Source organism: Scleropages formosus, chromosome 5 (assembly GCF_900964775.1).
Source record: "Scleropages formosus chromosome 5, fSclFor1.1, whole genome shotgun sequence".
Taxonomy (NCBI): domain Eukaryota; kingdom Metazoa; phylum Chordata; class Actinopteri; order Osteoglossiformes; family Osteoglossidae; genus Scleropages; species Scleropages formosus.
In genome coordinates, this window is record NC_041810.1 from 19,474,623 (window position 1) to 19,491,282 (window position 16,660).

At 42.6% G+C, this 16,660-nt stretch overlaps 1 protein-coding gene across 2 annotated transcripts in view; it reads right to left on the reverse strand.

Annotated features, from left to right (window-relative positions):
• atxn10 (ataxin 10) overlaps window positions 1–16,660 on the reverse strand; it is a 42,058-nt gene that overhangs the window by 15,420 nt on the left and 9,978 nt on the right. For both annotated transcript variants that reach the window (XM_018754836.2, XM_018754835.2), the window contains exons 4-10: window positions 15,491–15,587; window positions 10,801–10,968; window positions 7,849–7,929; window positions 6,949–7,111; window positions 5,440–5,548; window positions 4,705–4,874; window positions 1,153–1,216 (exon numbers count right to left, since the gene is read on the reverse strand). In XM_018754836.2, the coding sequence (XP_018610352.2) occupies window positions 1,153–1,216; window positions 4,705–4,874; window positions 5,440–5,548; window positions 6,949–7,111; window positions 7,849–7,929; window positions 10,801–10,968; window positions 15,491–15,587 (852 nt within the window). The remainder of the gene's footprint in view (window positions 1–1,152; window positions 1,217–4,704; window positions 4,875–5,439; window positions 5,549–6,948; window positions 7,112–7,848; window positions 7,930–10,800; window positions 10,969–15,490; window positions 15,588–16,660) is intronic.

The window sequence follows — 16,660 nt, forward strand, 5'->3', positions numbered from 1 at the left end:
CACTAGGTAGTTTCTTTTAAAGTTTTAGATATAGCAATAACACACACAAAAAATGCTGTGATAAATAAACAATCCTTCTAAAATAAAGAAAAATTAACTATACTGTACATTTAAAAAAATCCATAACTTGAATTTTGGCAACATGAGGTACAAGGAAAGCAGTAAGAACTGTTGCGTGGACAAAGATGGGACACCCAGAACCCGAGGGTTGAACACAACACAAGAAGCAGGGTAAACACCAGGGCTCTTTTACTGGTGTAAAATTGGCAGCTTGGTCAAAATACAAAATATATTCATAATCCTGAGAAGCATATTAGGGCTGCTGGGTTCTATGAATGTAAAAACACAAGCACACACAGCCCTAAATCCAATGCAGTTGAGCAGGCAGCAAGTGGCATAGTACCTAGAGCTGTCACCTTGTACCCAAAGGAACCAGATCTGAATCCCGCCTTCTCCTGTAGTACCCTTGATCGAGTTTCTTACCTTGAATTACTCCGGTAAAAATTACCCAACTGTATAAATGGGTAAATCGCTGTAAGCAGCTTAACGCTGTAAGTTGTTTCGGAGAAAATGAATAAATGTAGAAGTCCTCGTTTTCACCCAGCAGTGGAGCCGGACAACAGGCCCCCTGCATCACAGAGAGCAAAGGGTTGTTCGGCAGCGTTTCGCAACAAATCCGCACGCAGGCCGTAATTCAGCAGAAGTGGTCTTACCCTGCATTAAAATGTTCATTCCCCACAAGGAAAGGAGGACACAACTGATGATACCAATGATACCCGTGACAGGCAGAAAGAGGAGCTGTAGGAAAATGAACCCATCTGCTGGTTTGCAATATAAGTCCTACTTATTGAACAGATATCCTTACTCCAGACCTACGGCAGCATTAAAGGACGGGAAAAAGCTGGAATGTTTAAAAACGCGACGCAATGTCCTCCCAGCAGAACAAGATACATTTACATGAAAAATATTACACGACTGCACTCAGAAATTTCAGTTGTAGAAACAAAAAAGAAGCAAAGAAAGACAGACACAGCAATTAAAAATGCATCAGAAGTGAAGTCACTACTGCTATGTTACTCACCAAGAATTATAGTGATCCTGCCCTGCCCTGCCCTACCTCTGCCCCACCAACAAAAAAAAAGTCAAGGATACAGGGATTGTTGCTGTCGATGTTGCAGTTGTCAAGGATGAGAGCAATGCCATCCATCTCTCTGACCTGAACAAAATAATAATCAAAACAATAATATGACAATTTCAACAATACACAAAAACGAGCCTGATATTCAAGCGCTAGGGCAGTAGGTGGCGTAGTGGTTACAGCTGCCGCCTTAGACGCTAAGGACTCGGGTTTGAATCCTGCTTCCTGTTGTAGTGCACTTGCTCAAGGTATTTACCCTAAACTGACACAGTAAAAATTACCCAGCTCTATAAATGGGTAAATTGCTGTAATTATTTTAACACTGTAAGTCACACCTTCCACGTCTCAACTTCTGCTGTTAAATACTTGCAGCACACAGTAGAACCTTTCCTTGAAAAATCAAGGATTAAATCAAAAACAATTTTAAATCATAAACGTTTTGTGTTCTACGGGGTGTAAAATATAAAGGCCTCTACCTTCATATACTCACCAAGTAATATAAAGCCAGCAACTGCACTAATGCTTTCGATTTCAACTTTTTAAAATCATGTGCAAAACCTAGAAAATTCACTTAATCCTTTAAATTTTCATCATTTATTGTTACTATAATAGCCAACAATAGTAGAGTTTAATAACTGCCTGTATTTATAAATAGAGAGCATTAGTTTAGGAGAAGTGTTGTTTAATAACAGCTGGTAGCTTAGTGGTTGGAGCTAATGCCTTTCAACATAAAGGCTGCAGGTTCGAATCCCACCTCCAGCTGTAATACCCTAGAGTAAAAGACTTGAAATTACCCTGAAATTAACAAAACTAGTACAATTCGTGTAATTTGGGTATAAAGGGGTAAATAATTGTCAGTATCTTAACACTAAGTCGCTTTGGAGAAAAACAGAGCTTAATGTAAATGCAGTTCAGAATACCGAAATATGCAAATATAGCACTACAAACCAGAGCATTTAATTCACAGAACAGGGGGCATTTTTGTCTTAATAAATAAATAAATGTGAAAATTAAACATTTCAAATGTTACAACAATTTGCAAATCTTGATGGCACCACAGCCTGATGAGAGGCCTTATGAGAGGACAGGCTCTAGGCCCACGACAGCCTCTGCCAGGGAAGTGTTTACCATGGTGGGATCCTGTGCTGCCCAGCCTGGGAGCGGAACAGGGCACTGCTGGCTCTGGCTGGCCGCCAGCTTCCAGTCCCGGTCATTATCAGTGCTTTGTGCGCCGGTGATGGCTGCATGCAAATAACGAATAGCGTGTCCATTCCTAGTGAAAGAACCTCCGTGCCAGGGAGGTGTGCAAGTGCCAGGGGGCATCATTCCCACCGTGTCAGCCTGTCGCACGCGAGCCAGAGAACGGATCTTTAATTGTTGCCCCGTATCAACTGGTTAGGCATTTCAATTGGCTGCCACACCAAAGAGAGACCGGGTGAATATGTGTGTGCGGTGCTGGAGGGGGTGCTGTAAATTTTGTTAATTAATCTTCTGGAATTACAGCTTTGGAAAATCTCATCCTTGGGCAGGGAAAACACACGAGGGGTTGAACCGCAGAGCAACAACACAACAACTTTGCAACCTCTCTCCTGGCCTCTCAGGCTTCGCCTTTGACCTCTGACCTTCCTCTCACATTGTTAGCCACTGACTGGGGGGGGGGGGGGGGGGGGCTTCTCGGGCCCCTTAATGGCCCTGCCACATATCTAAAGGCTGGAAATCCCACAGACCCGGGGGTGGGTCAGGGAGAAGTAGGAGTTTAATTGGACATGCTGCACCTCCAGTAATCCACAATCAGGCTATTCATGACCAGAACAAAGCAGGGGACAGGAGAGATGAGACGTTTATAACAAGAAATTGCAGTCCAGGAACATGGGCCTTTATCCAGAGTCGTGGCAAATCCCCGGATTAGCCCATGCCATTGTTTCCGTGGAAGTCCGCCCCAACTAACAGGAAACGGGAGGGGGATTTAGAGTCCGTCGCGCTGGGCTGCGAGCCGCTGGGTCTGTCCTGTGGACAGAAGCACGGAGACGGCCAACAGCACGTTCCAGCAGCCGGCGGCAGCCATATGGACGTCGAAAACAGAGCAATTTAACAATCCCTCCTTGGATAATATGTACATTGGACACAACTGACATGCTACAACGTTTTATTAAAAGGCTTTTTCTAATACTCAACGGGCCAAACGGGTTTTTCCTCCATGAAAAACCATTTCATTAAAACAAGAGTGACAGGAAAGACCACCTGGAAATGAAATGAGGTTAAAAGCGTACAGTCGAGCAGACATAATGGTTATAGAAGTTGGCTAAATGCGGTGTTTGTGTGCTGGAGCAACTTACATAATGTAAGCGCTTGAAGTTTCAGCTCCATCTACAGTGACGTCGGGTTCACCATATCTTGGCTAAAGTTCTACCTCAAAAGCACAGCAGATGAATATAGAGCTCATCCAGAACACGCCATCGCAGTACATAACCATAGTAAACTCTACTGCAGTAATCAAATATGCCACCTGCGTAATTATTAACTTAGCAGACCCCTATCTCAAAAGCATCTTACAACATTGTATTTTTGTATACTAAGAAACTTAGTGATTCGTCAAATTTGCACAACAATGATTTTTACTAGAGCATTTTAAGGTTAAGTACATTTACATTTATTGATTTAGCAGACGCTTTTCTCCAAAGCAACATGCATCTCAGAGAAGTACCTTGATCATGGGTACTACAGTAGGAGGTGGGATTTGAACCCGGGTCCTTTGGTTGCAGGACGACGGCTTGCTACACTAGAGCAATAAGGCTTTGGAACACTTCACTGGAGTACAGAGCCATGGGACACTAATTACACTGGACTACCCTAGTGCCTAGTGCCTGTACGTTAAACTGCATCCTTCCTTGGGTGACCAGACTAAAGGGGGTCTGGTCATGTGACTTCCAACTGATCATGTATGTGATTGTTTTTAGTTTTTAAATCATGTCGATGTAACAGGACAGTAAGCGATTCTTTACAAGTTCGGCTTTCATTTCGCCAACTAACTAATCATTTAAAAGAAAAATTACCATTATGGTGCCATGTTGGAAGACAGCATGGCATTTACAACAGTTGTTCAAATCTGCAATAGTCTTTGGTATAATTATATGTCATATAAATGTTATATTTAATTGTATGTTATTTGTTGTATGTCATATCTAATAAAAAAAGTATACAAGTAAATCACTTTTGGAAAAAAGCTTTTTTTTTCCAGCAATTTTTGTTGCATTTTGTGATTTTTTTTTTTTTTTTAATGAAATCCTAGAAAATATTGCACCTACATTTATTCATTGAGCAAATGTTTTTCTCCAAGATGACATACAACTCAGGGTACACTACAATATTTTAAAATATTGTTCTTCAACTTTTTTCCTTATAGTAGGCATCATTTAGGGTGTTTTTGGGGTAAACAAACTGTAAATAACAATGTGTATTTTCACTATGTGTAAATTATTGCTTTGAATCATTTTTCGACTGGCTTTCAGGAAAGGAACAGGAGCGGTTAACGGGGGAGAAGTGGACTCAAAGTGGCACTTGGCTACCTTGTTCTGGTTGTGAGAGTTGCCATGACACAGGTTCGCAATGAGCCGCACCAGGTGGGCCTTGAAGCTCACGGCTGGGTGGGAAGCCGGTCCCGCCATGGAGAAGTCTTGCTGAGCGCTGAAGATGTTGCGACCCACCTTGCCCAGAAAGTGGACCTCTTTCAGGAGCTCTGATGGAAGAAGAAAGGCCGGGATGGGGGATAAGAAAAAAAGCGACGGGGAACAGCGGTGCAGACGGCCTCAAAGGCCAATGATTTATGACAGCTTTCAGCAGCGATACCTGTGCCAGAACACTGCCTCAGGTGTTTCTCTCCAAAAAGGAAGATAGCGGAGTGATGAGAGACAGCGGTTGTGTTTGAGGACAGTGGCTGCGTGCCCACTGCTGTGGTGCAGACAGGACAGCTGGGGGTGTGCGCCTCTGGTGGGAACTGGGAGTGTGTTTCCACGGGGGGCTTCCACTTATCTGACAACGATCGCATGCAGCCTGCATGCCATGCGGATGCTTGACTCGCACCCTAGGCCTCACCCTTCAGCGAGCGCCTGATAAGGTCACGGAAACTCCCACCGATCCATGTGTCACACTGTTCCCACAGGAGGTAAAAATTCCTCCAGCTTCTGAGTAAGACGGGCCAAAAAGGCCACGATGACAGAGTATGATTTAATTAGGCCTAATGCAGACAGCCCAGAGGGAGGTGCGAGATGCCTGTCAGATCTAAAGAGCGGAGCGGGCTTTACCGACAGTCGTGCTGAGCAGGGTGGGATGGTCCTGCAGAAACATGAACGGCTGGCGATCGGAAGTCATCTCACAGAGCACGTCCAGAAGTCTGATTACGGTCAAAGCCTCCTGAAAGGACAAACCGAGGATGACACCTGGTCATGGGGGAGCTTCGTGATTTTTCCCCTGTACAGACACATCCCATCACTGCCATGGGACACTGAGATGCTCCGACAACATGTGCTGGGTCACCTGTCTTTTTTTTTTTTTTTTGACATTTACTTAGACTCTTTTCTCTAAAGCAACTGACAATATTAAGCCACTTCAAGTTATTTAAGCATTTATACCGATAGATATTTACCCATGCTGAGCAGATATTTCCCTCTAGTCAACCCTTAAGATGCACTATATATAATTTGAAGACAGACCATTTTCTCAGCTAATCTAAATGTTTTTCCTCATAATTTTGACTAGTACTTTTTTTTAATACTTAATTAACTGACACTTTTCTCCGACTCAGCATCAAACTTAAGCTACTGAATTATTTTTACAGCTGAGTAATTTTTACTGCAGCAGTGAAGACTACAGCAAAAGGTGGGATCTGAGGCCCAGTCCTTCAAGTGCAATCACAACGCCACCAATCTTTACACCGATATTTTTGTATTCTGGCAAAACTGACATTTTCTGCTAATTCCAGCTTAGCGTTTTTGCTCCTGACGATTGATCCCCACTTCAACTCTCTCCGCACCATTCTAGAAGACAGGCATTAACACAGAGGAGAGCCTCAAAGCATACTGTGACCTTTGGAACGCAACGTGCACAAACTCGCCGCCAGCGTGCTGATGCCTAGAGCTCCTCTTTACCCAAATTAACCGCAGATTAAATCTAACCGCTGCTACCTGCCAGACTCCTCTGTATCCTGGCACTCTGATAGCCACAGATGCCAAGGGCATGGGGGGAGCGACCTGTGTTCCATAAGCCTAATCTTTTAAATCGGCACTGCTATTCAGGCTAAATCCGAAGAACATTTATCCAAAAAAAAAAAAAACTGGCAATTAAAAACATACAAGGGTTGCAGACGTCTGGAAATGATACGAAAAATGAAACAGGCTGGTGCTAACCCCCCCACGCTGAGGGGCTGAGAACTGGCAGGTTACAAGGGTGACTGTGTCACAAAGATGAAGAAAAGTGCCTGACACTGAAATGAAAAATGTTGCCTTTAATTTTTTACTTGCTGTTCCCACAAGCGCTCTGTTAGCAGTCCCTCCGCAGGATCTGTAGTCTGTAGCTAATGGCAGATGCAATATGAACTTCATTATTTCATAACAACCCAACTGAACACCATTAAGTAAGAGTTTGGAAGCAATGCAGGACCTGGACCCAGGATCTGGAGCAGGACCGAGACATATCATCTGACCACAACCTGTAAGTGAGAAGCTTTCGCGGCAATCACCACCTGCATGTCCTGGATGGTGGACGGTCCCCTAATAAGTATGTTTGGCTAGTTGTATTCTGAAAGCAGATCATACCTCATCAGCAGCAGAGGGGCAGGAGGCCAGTTCCAGTACAGCCCTGCATCCATCCAGGAAGCAAGAGGCCAAGAATTTAGCCAGCTCGGCAGGGATGCCAGAGTCCCCTGCAGCCTCCCGAGGCTCTACAAGCTGGGCAGTGACCAGCTCCAGGAACATTACCCTGTCACCACAAGGTGTGACATTGCAAAAAACATTCACTGGGATCTGAGGATTGACACTGAACATAAATCCAAAAATCCAGTATAACAGATTCTGCATATGATTATTACTGGGTATGGTACTGTAAACAGGCCCATATACTAAAAAATGGTACAATGTTAATAAAAAACATTGGCTCACATAAATAAATTTTTTAAATTAAAAATAAAAAATGTAATTAAAATATCATAACGATAATATAAAAAGCATATAATAATAAAATGTTCATAAAAACATAGTAATGACTCACACACATAATTAAAAACAGTTAATATTTTTTAATTACAAATTAAAAACCCTGTAAAAGAAAGAGCCAGATGTATGAGAGGGTATCTGGCAGTATCATGAACCCCTTGGAGAGCATTGAAATGCTTGCTAACTCAGTGTCTTTGTGGTCTGTTCAAAAGCATCATCTATGTGCAGAAATCAATTTTTTGCCTTTTTTCAAAATATATTTAGATTTCAATTGTCTTGCATAAAGGTGAGACATTGCAAGTTAACTGCACTCAATACGGAATTGCATAGTAAATTATTCCCCGTACCCATATCTTTCTATAGCATGTATCCAGTGAATTAAAAACAATCTTCTTAACAACAAAGCAATGTAACATAAGTTAAAGTTGCTACAGTCAATAAATAGTCTGAACTCCATGTTCCTTTAAGTGAACAATGAAAATAACGTGGCTTCTGGAGGATTACCTTTCTTGATTACTCAGTCCAACATATAACTTCTCAACAAGCTTGGAGGACTTGAAGAAATGCTGAGTGACAATCAAAACCCTGAAACGCAGCAGAGGCACAAAGCAGAAGACGAACCGTTAGATCTGCTCTCAAGATATCTCTGGTTTGCATCCAAGCTGGACAAAATTTTTTTTCCCCCCATTTCTCAATGTTGAGACAACTTAGCAGGTATTTATGGTAAACTGAACACAGCAATGCACACAAGAACATTATTTTCAAACTATTATATATCAGCTAGTGGGATTCATATAAACAGAGCAGTGCTCTTCTTTGTCCAAAAATCTGAAGTACCATTTCTTTCCTCACTGCCATGATGTTTTCACATTTGTTGAGTATAACTAAATTCCAAATTTTGATTCTCAATTTTTTTTTTTTTTTTTACATTTTGCTATTTATTATTCATCTCATATCTGCACTTTGTTGCTACCTGCATATCTGTTATTACATCTCATGTTCAGTTGCTGAGTGTAAATTTCCCTCACAGTTTTGAGGAAAAAAAAAAAAAAGCATAGGAATAGGTTAGACATAAGCTACAAATATATATAATGCATATTACTGTGTACTATATTTAAATATATAACATACACACACACACACACACACACACACACACACACACACACACGTGGTCCCCGATTTACGATGGGGTTACGTTCCCCAAAACCAAAAGTCGAGCATATCGTAAGTCAAGAATGCATATAATACACGCAATACACACTTCTGCGTGACAGAATGGGAGATGCGGATCGCTGTTGCTGCCCAGCACCACGAGAGAGTATTGTTCCGTGTATCACTTGCCCGAGAAAAAAATCTAAATTTAAAATTTGAAGTACAGTTTCTTTGGAATGTCTGTTGCAAGCTCACCGTTGTAAAGTCGAAAAAAAAAAAAATCGCATGTCGAACCATCGTAAATCAGGATACACCTGTATGTATGTTTGTGTGTGTGTGTGTATATATATATATAAGAAATAATGCTAATTTGACCTCCATACAACAGGAACTTGCCTAACGTGGTGGTTCCATAAAAGGAAATTAACCCTGTAATGTGAGAAATAGGTGCACAACAAAGGGGTCAGAAGCAGCTAGTTTACAGTGATTTAACACAGAAATCATATTTAATGCACTGCATTGATCAGTATCCTCATACCAATTGTAACCAATGGGGGAAAAGCCCTCGTGAGTTTCAGGTACTGAGAAAGATGTGTGACGACAGCCTTTCTTCGCCAGCCGGTTTTTGTCAGCTCGGACGTCTCCGGGCGGCACGCTCTCGAGAAAGAGGAGCGGAGCGAAAGCAGGCCCTCGCTGTAAAGTGAAACCTCAGGGCTGGAGAACCAAACTCCAGCATCCCTGTAAGATACTTCATCTGGTTTGTGGCTGCCAGCCTTGATTGTTTGTTATGCTCAACCTAAATATCCTCCCCACAGACACTACAATGACTGGACAGCGATCCAAGCTGGAATGCTTCTTTTCCCCTCCGCCTCTACCGGGGTAAACACGTTTGCTCGGCCTGAACGTGACTGTTAAATGGTGGTTTGCTTTCAGCTGTACTTTGTTACCATGCAGTTCATCTGTTCCCTGATGGAGCAGTCACTGTTTTTCAGACGAGCACCAATTCTCAAAATTGGTGACCGAGCCTGGAAAATGGAGCTGCTCCTTCGAATTCTTGGAGAGACGCTGCAGTGCTCTTGCGGGCAGTTTATTTAACCAGCATCGCAAACAGCTGATGTGGACCACTTTGACTTTTTGACTTGTGTTTGCATTCTGCAAAAGACATGGCCAACGCAAATGTTGCGCGGCATGCCATAACTGCACCCTGTTCCCATGAAGACTTTGGAAAGTTTTGGAGACCAGGTCAAAGCACTCTGTGAGACTAGATGTTGCATTGTCTTCTGTTCCTCATTCCATCCAAGGACGTCAGCATCTCCTTTCAACCTTTATTTTGCTTTGTCTTATTTTAGGTTTTTTCCCCCTGACATTTTGAGATGAAACACCCTCAGAAAGGAAGTCTCTAAGTAGCTAGATGATTTAGGGACGTTCAAAACAACTTAACATTCACATATACCACCCCCTTTACTTGGCCCAGGAGAAAATGACGAGGTGATGATGTCCAGTGTGAGAAACCTCATCTCCACCGTTTCTGCTTGCATAGCTTAAAATTAAAAATGTAAAAATACACTGATGTGAATTGAACCTTCAAATCCAAGGAGATTTACAGTGGAGGGAGAAGCGCAGTCAAGCACATTATTTAATTATATAGCTGCAATTTCCTTTAAGAGGGAACCCCTCCTGGACTGCAATTTTTTTTTTTTTTTTTGGGGGGGGGGGGGGGGGGACCATCTGCAAACTGAATCTTTTTCATTCCTGCAAATTATTGTTTGTTCAGCATAATTACTGCTATGTTTTTTCAAGCGGGGACCCCCCATCCCAAAATTAATTTTTCAAAGGGATGTCAGCACAAATTTCATTAAAAAGGGGGGGGGGGGGGGGGGGGGGGGGCAACGGTATCCTTACTACACCCCGATCACTCGTATGGTTTTTTTTTTGGGTAGGGGAGAGTACGAGTCGTCCTCTATGAATGTCTTTGGGTTACAAACATGCGAAAGAACGCGCCACCTCCATATACCATGATCCAGACGTGAACCTATGCCACTATACCCGTAAGACTCACACACCCAACTATATATCAGTTCCACAGTCCTATTAAGGGATCTATGTCTAATTCCTGTACCTTCCAGAGCGCACACTTAGAGTTTGTGATGAGGGAGACCTACTCTCACCAACATCTCCCAGGGTTTGTGCTAAGGGACGCTCAGTTTTGGCCCCACACCATCAGTCTGCCCCAAGAGAGACCTACCCCAGGTGTGCACTGAGAGAGACCCACTCCCACAAAGGGCAATGAAATATACGTACGTCCAGTCGAGCTCTGGCTGTCTCTGGCACAAGCCAATGACCTTTTTGGCCACATCCAGGTTCTCCTGCTGCAGGGTCAACTCGTCCACTTTGAGTGAGTCGAGGCAGGTGTAGAGCAACATGGAGGCGTAGGCTGCTGTCTTCCTATCCTTGTGATCTAGGAGGTCTCTGCCAAAGGAACACACTCATGCTCAGGAGTCAAACTGAAATACCTAAATCTAATATGTTACAGCAAACAGTCACCGGCAGGTCTTAATAATATATGACTGACTATGTTTTAAATCTGTGAGACTGAGATAAACTAAAAATTTGCATCAAAATGTTCTCACCCAGAACAGTTTTTAATTTGTGCAAATTAAATTTGCTCTCCCCCATTGCTTTTTTCCTAATATTCCCACACAATGGGAGGTAGAGTTCCCAAAATTCATTATTTGACCTTGACATTTCATCACATGATTTCCAGAATTATGCCATTTCACCAGAACTCTTCTTCTTAATATGGTGATACAGCCTTAATTATGTCTGCATCATATTGGATGGATGGATGGATAATAATAATAAATGGCCTTATGACAAATAAGACAATTCTACACACACAGTCTGAACTGCTTGTCCCATTTGGGGTCACGGGGAGCCAGAGCCTAACCCGGCAACACAGGGCATAAGGCTGGAGGGGGAGGGGACACACCCAGGACGGGACGCCAGTCCGTCACAAGGCACCCGAAGCGGGACTTGAACCCCAGACCCACCGGAGAGCAGGACCCGGTCCAACCCATTGCGCCACCGTGCCCCCATGACAATTTTACAGCTCTACAAAATTAGAATAAATGTCACATTAAAATTATTAATACAAATATCAACAGACATCAGGTTTCAAGAGATCTTTAAAACACAAAAAAGTAGATAAGTGTCAATCAAGCCAATGGACAGCACAAAGTGAGAAGCAGATGATTACAATAATTCCTGAATGTGCCTGTAACTTGTACCTATAATCCTGTCAGCTACTAAAACAGTGTGATCACTGAAGTGGATCAAGAGCATCAGTGATTCTACAAGCGATCTGCTTGGCGCCCAATGTTTCCTCCCTTTCTGCTGGGACTCATGACCATGCCGAGATTCCTCCTCGTGAAAAGGGCCTTTGAGAGTAGTGGCAAGTAGCAGCCCAATAGGGGTCCCTGCAAAAGAGTGCACATTCCCAACAGGGTGGTGAAGACAGCCCAGTGCCATTCGGAAGCGCCCAGCCGCATCGGTGGGCCAGCCAAGGTCAGCTGCCTTGCATTCCTTGGCCAGGATCCACCTGGCGGAGGTGCGGTGCGGCACGGCGTGGCATGGTCCGGGGGTGGCGGGAGAGGGCAGCAGAGGCTATGGGCCCGAGCTCGACGAAGACAAAGTCTTTGTGCTCCATAACCCGATATCGGTCATGGAATTCAGGTAAGCGATAGGGCACCGGGACTCTCTACACCCCATTATTAGAGCTACAGTCACCGAAGCAAACCAGACAGTGAGAAGAACTGAGAGGTGCTCCATCAGCTAGGACTACGACCACATGAGAAGACCTCAGTCACCGTCTATCTTAGTGTAGATCCTGGAAAAGGACCTACACTCTACACCAGGGTTGTCCACCATGCAGTTTGACAAAACATGGCCACCAAGAACATTTGCAGAATTAATATATGCCATACCATGAGTACTGTAAATTTTACTGAATATCAGTTATAGTAAACAGATACACTTGAACACACACTGCACCTAAATAAAAGATAACAAATCTTCAACGTAGACATTTATTGCACACGGTTGAGGACTGATCACAGGACAGATTAGCAGGTTGTAGAAATGACCACAACAATAAGATTAAAATCACTGGGAAAAATTCTTATTAAATTAAATATCCATTGGTTGACACTAACACAAAATGACGACGACTGTTAAAATTTATGTCTTATTAAAGCTTTATCGGACATTTTGCCGAACCTGATCAGCAAACAAATTGGAGAACATCCATTTTACTAAGCTTTTACTGATTGTGAATTGGTGGTAAAAAGGACTGGAGTTTGAATGGTCTCAATGGCCTCATAAGTTGAGGAACCAGTGTAGCATTGGATACTGGAGAAAGAGTGTGCTTCATTACTGGGTACAGTAGTTCACCACGAGTCCCATCAAAGGGAGATGTACACCTTCTCCAAGTTCAACACAAAAGGCTTTGAGTGTGTGGATCCCAAAACTAACTTGACAGCAAAACACAGATAAACTACCCTATAAGACAGCTCTCGGTGGATTGTTATCGGAACGGCTTAGGAAAAAAATGTCACCGATGTTTTAAAATCATCTCAAAGCTTCATTAAATGGAAAGAAATAAGATCTAGAAGAGCAGCTCTACGAAATGTATTCATTGCCCAAGTTTGGTGTCAAAATGTATTTGTAAACCAGATGTGGTTTGTCAGAGTCCTGAAGAATGAATCTGAACACTACTCATGACAGGGAAATTTTAACGGTTATTTATACCATGCTGACCAAAACGACAACCACATTTGCCACTAATGAAAATGTGAGTAATGTACAGAGGAGCTGAGTTAAGAGATGCTGCTTTGCTGAAGACATCAGCGTCTTTTGTACATCCCATTGCATCATGGCATGAGAATCTAGACTAATTTATAGGATAAAATTAGAAAACACTAACTTACAGGGCGAGAAGAATGTCTGTCGCATGACATCACCACAGCTTGTAATGATCAGTGAGTGGCACTGACAGTCACCACTAGACCATCTTTAATTGTTTCTTCTTTCGAGCATCGCTGCTTGTAATCCTGGGGTCGGTTTCAGTGTTCGCGTGAGTGTAGGACTCAGTTTCAGTGACGCTGAGAGCTGGTTACCTGGTTCAACGAAGGGAAATACTGACTTCCTCAGTCAAAAATACCTCTAATATATAAACCATTAGGATATACACTATATACACAATTACTATGGATATATGCATTAATGCTATGTTGTAAAAAAAAAAAAGGCCTTTCCCCACTAATTCCAAACATTATTCATGTTGAAACAGTACAAGTATAGACAATAATAATAATAATAATGTACAGATAATTATTTCTGAATACAATACCCAACACTAGATAGTATACACTAATGAATAATGAACACTTTTTTTTTTCCCTAGCGAGCCATTTTAATATTTTTTCCAGACATTATGACCAAACGTCACAACTCAAAAATAATATAAGAAAGTTGGTGGGATGGCTGTCGTAAGTCATAAGTTGCATATTTCATAACTCAAATACCAAATGTATTTTAACATTTATAAGAGAATATTTCACACATTTTACGTGTAACTGAGATTTGCTACATAAAGAATAAATACTCCAAAGGACTGATAATTACCAGTGTGAGAGATGCACTACGAATTGTCCAAAAACAAACACCTGACCTTACAGAAATGTCCTGTAGATAATTTGGAATGTGACTGATCCCAGACCAGTGTAATCGAGATGTCACTGTGGCACTGAGATGGTCTGACGTCCAAAAGCTCCAGGTTCTATGTCTACGTCACATCGCCCATTTTAAAGAACAACCTTGTTTCAAGCCTCCATTGCAACAAACGAGACATCTGCACCTTATTAATAAAAACAAATGCGAATGAAGCCTATCAAAGCACTGATTTAAGCATTGGCTGCAGTCTCTTACAATCAAAACTGCAAAAACACTGAGTATTTTACATTACTTCATTTAGCTATTGTTTTTCCCCAAAGCGACTTACAGTCTTCAGCTACTTACAATTTATACTGTTGAGTAATTTTAACTGGAGCAATTTTAGGGTAGGTACTTTCTCAAGGATGCTACAGCTGGAGGTGGGATTCAAACCTGCAGCCTTTGGGTCCAAAAGCAGCAGCTCTAACCACTATACTATAATATTTAAAATATGCACAGTACAGTACACAGATGCTATTTTTTTTTACTTACTGGATATAAATCTGGGTTGAGGACTAAGGTTGTGCTGAAAATAGTGTGGTCCTCTATGTTTACTGAGCATAAAGGAAACACATTCTGAGCGCAGACAAATTAGCATATTTGAAATATGAAAACATACAATGGGCTCGCTCTGTTTTGATGCCATATGGCACTTGAGCAGGCAATTACGCATCATGAATTTCCCAGCGTAAATAAACATTCCTGCAGGGTGGAAGTAGTGGCAGTGCACGTAGAGTCAAACTGTCTGTGGGATTTTTTTAATGCAGTAAAAACTGTTTACCGGGATCTCTTCTGTATAGTCTACAATCACGCAATCCATTACGGCAATTTAATAATTCCATAAGACCTTAAACAGAGGTGCTCGAACCACCGCCGTCCACGGTACAAAGAGACCGGAGGACGGTCGCGAAGTCTTTCCGACCATCACTTCGACTGTTATGGAAACGTGAGACAGATATCCTCCGTTGGGTCATACGAGGCCAAATGACATCACGTGGTGTCCGAATTTAGGTTATCGCTTCAAAAGCTTCCAGGGTTATTTCTGCTTGTGCTAAAAGCGACTTTCGGGAGACGCGTCCTGTGTGGAACACTGTGACTGTTGTGGCCTTCGCTGACTTTGTGTTTTAATAAAAGCTTTTAAAAAAAAAAAAAAATTTTTTTAAAAAAAGAAGAAAAAAAGACAAGGTTAGACCTGCCAGCGGTTTCAAATACAAACACTTACAGGAAGAGATGTGGAAAAGCGTGCATCCAGATGTCGTCTTTGCAAACCTGGTTTCCAACGGCGAGGTTCCCGAGGAACTGCACCCCACAGCGTAAAGCTGCGCCAGAAAATAGAAGAGAACAGTGGGTCTTTGTCAGCGGTGTGTCCAGACTAGAGAAGAGACGCCACGAGGACAGCGCAGGCTCATCACACTCACACTAGCATCCCTTTCACAGTCAGGCCTCACCTGGAGCTCTTCCCCAGACCCGACACCATATAAATGATGATATTGTACATCGGCAGCACTGTACATAGGTCTGCTGCCTCAGTATAAATGGGTAAATTTACATTTATCAGACGCTTGTCTCCAAAGTGACTTACAGTGTTAAGTTACAATTATTTACCCATTTCTACAGCTGGGTAATTTTATCACCACAATTTAGGGTAAAGACCAAGGGTACTACATGTGTAGCTAGGAACTGAACCTGCAACCTTTGGGTCCAAAAGTAGCACTATGCTACCAGCTGTCTATGTAAATAACTCCAAGTACATTAACATCCTAAGTCGCTGGAGAAAAATGTATAAATAATAAACGTATATGTTCACGTAGCAGAAAAGAACAGCAAAAGGTCACAGCTGGAAGCAAACCGATGAGCCAATCATGACCATCCACCTTTAGGGGCCACCTGGTAATCTCTTCAAATAGACTCCGCCCACTCCCCCTTCTCACTTTCAACAAGCTGACAATGTTACTATTGCAATTTTATTGACTGGTAGCAAAACGCTTGTTAGAAGAGCACCAGTCTTAGAAATCACGTAATAATAAAACTAAAATGAACTCTTCACATACCAATCTCCTCTTATCTCCAGCACAACTCTGGTTATGGCCTACAGGACGATCAAGGATCTGCACTCCAATGCCTACGGCCTTGATCCTCCCTACAGCTCGGAAGCCCACAGGTTCTCAGTTCTGTCTCCAATGGGGGGGGGGAACGAGCTCCCTTTGTCCCTCAGAGTTACTGAATCCCTTGCAGTTGAACTGGCTGTGATTTGAAAATTGCATGCCTACATAAAAAGCTCTTCTGAGGAAAGCGTCTGCTAAATGAATAAATGTAACGTGAGCTGATTTGGGGTCTATCGGAACTGAGAGGTATTACGGTCTGGACAAAGCTCACACTCTGGTGGCAAAGA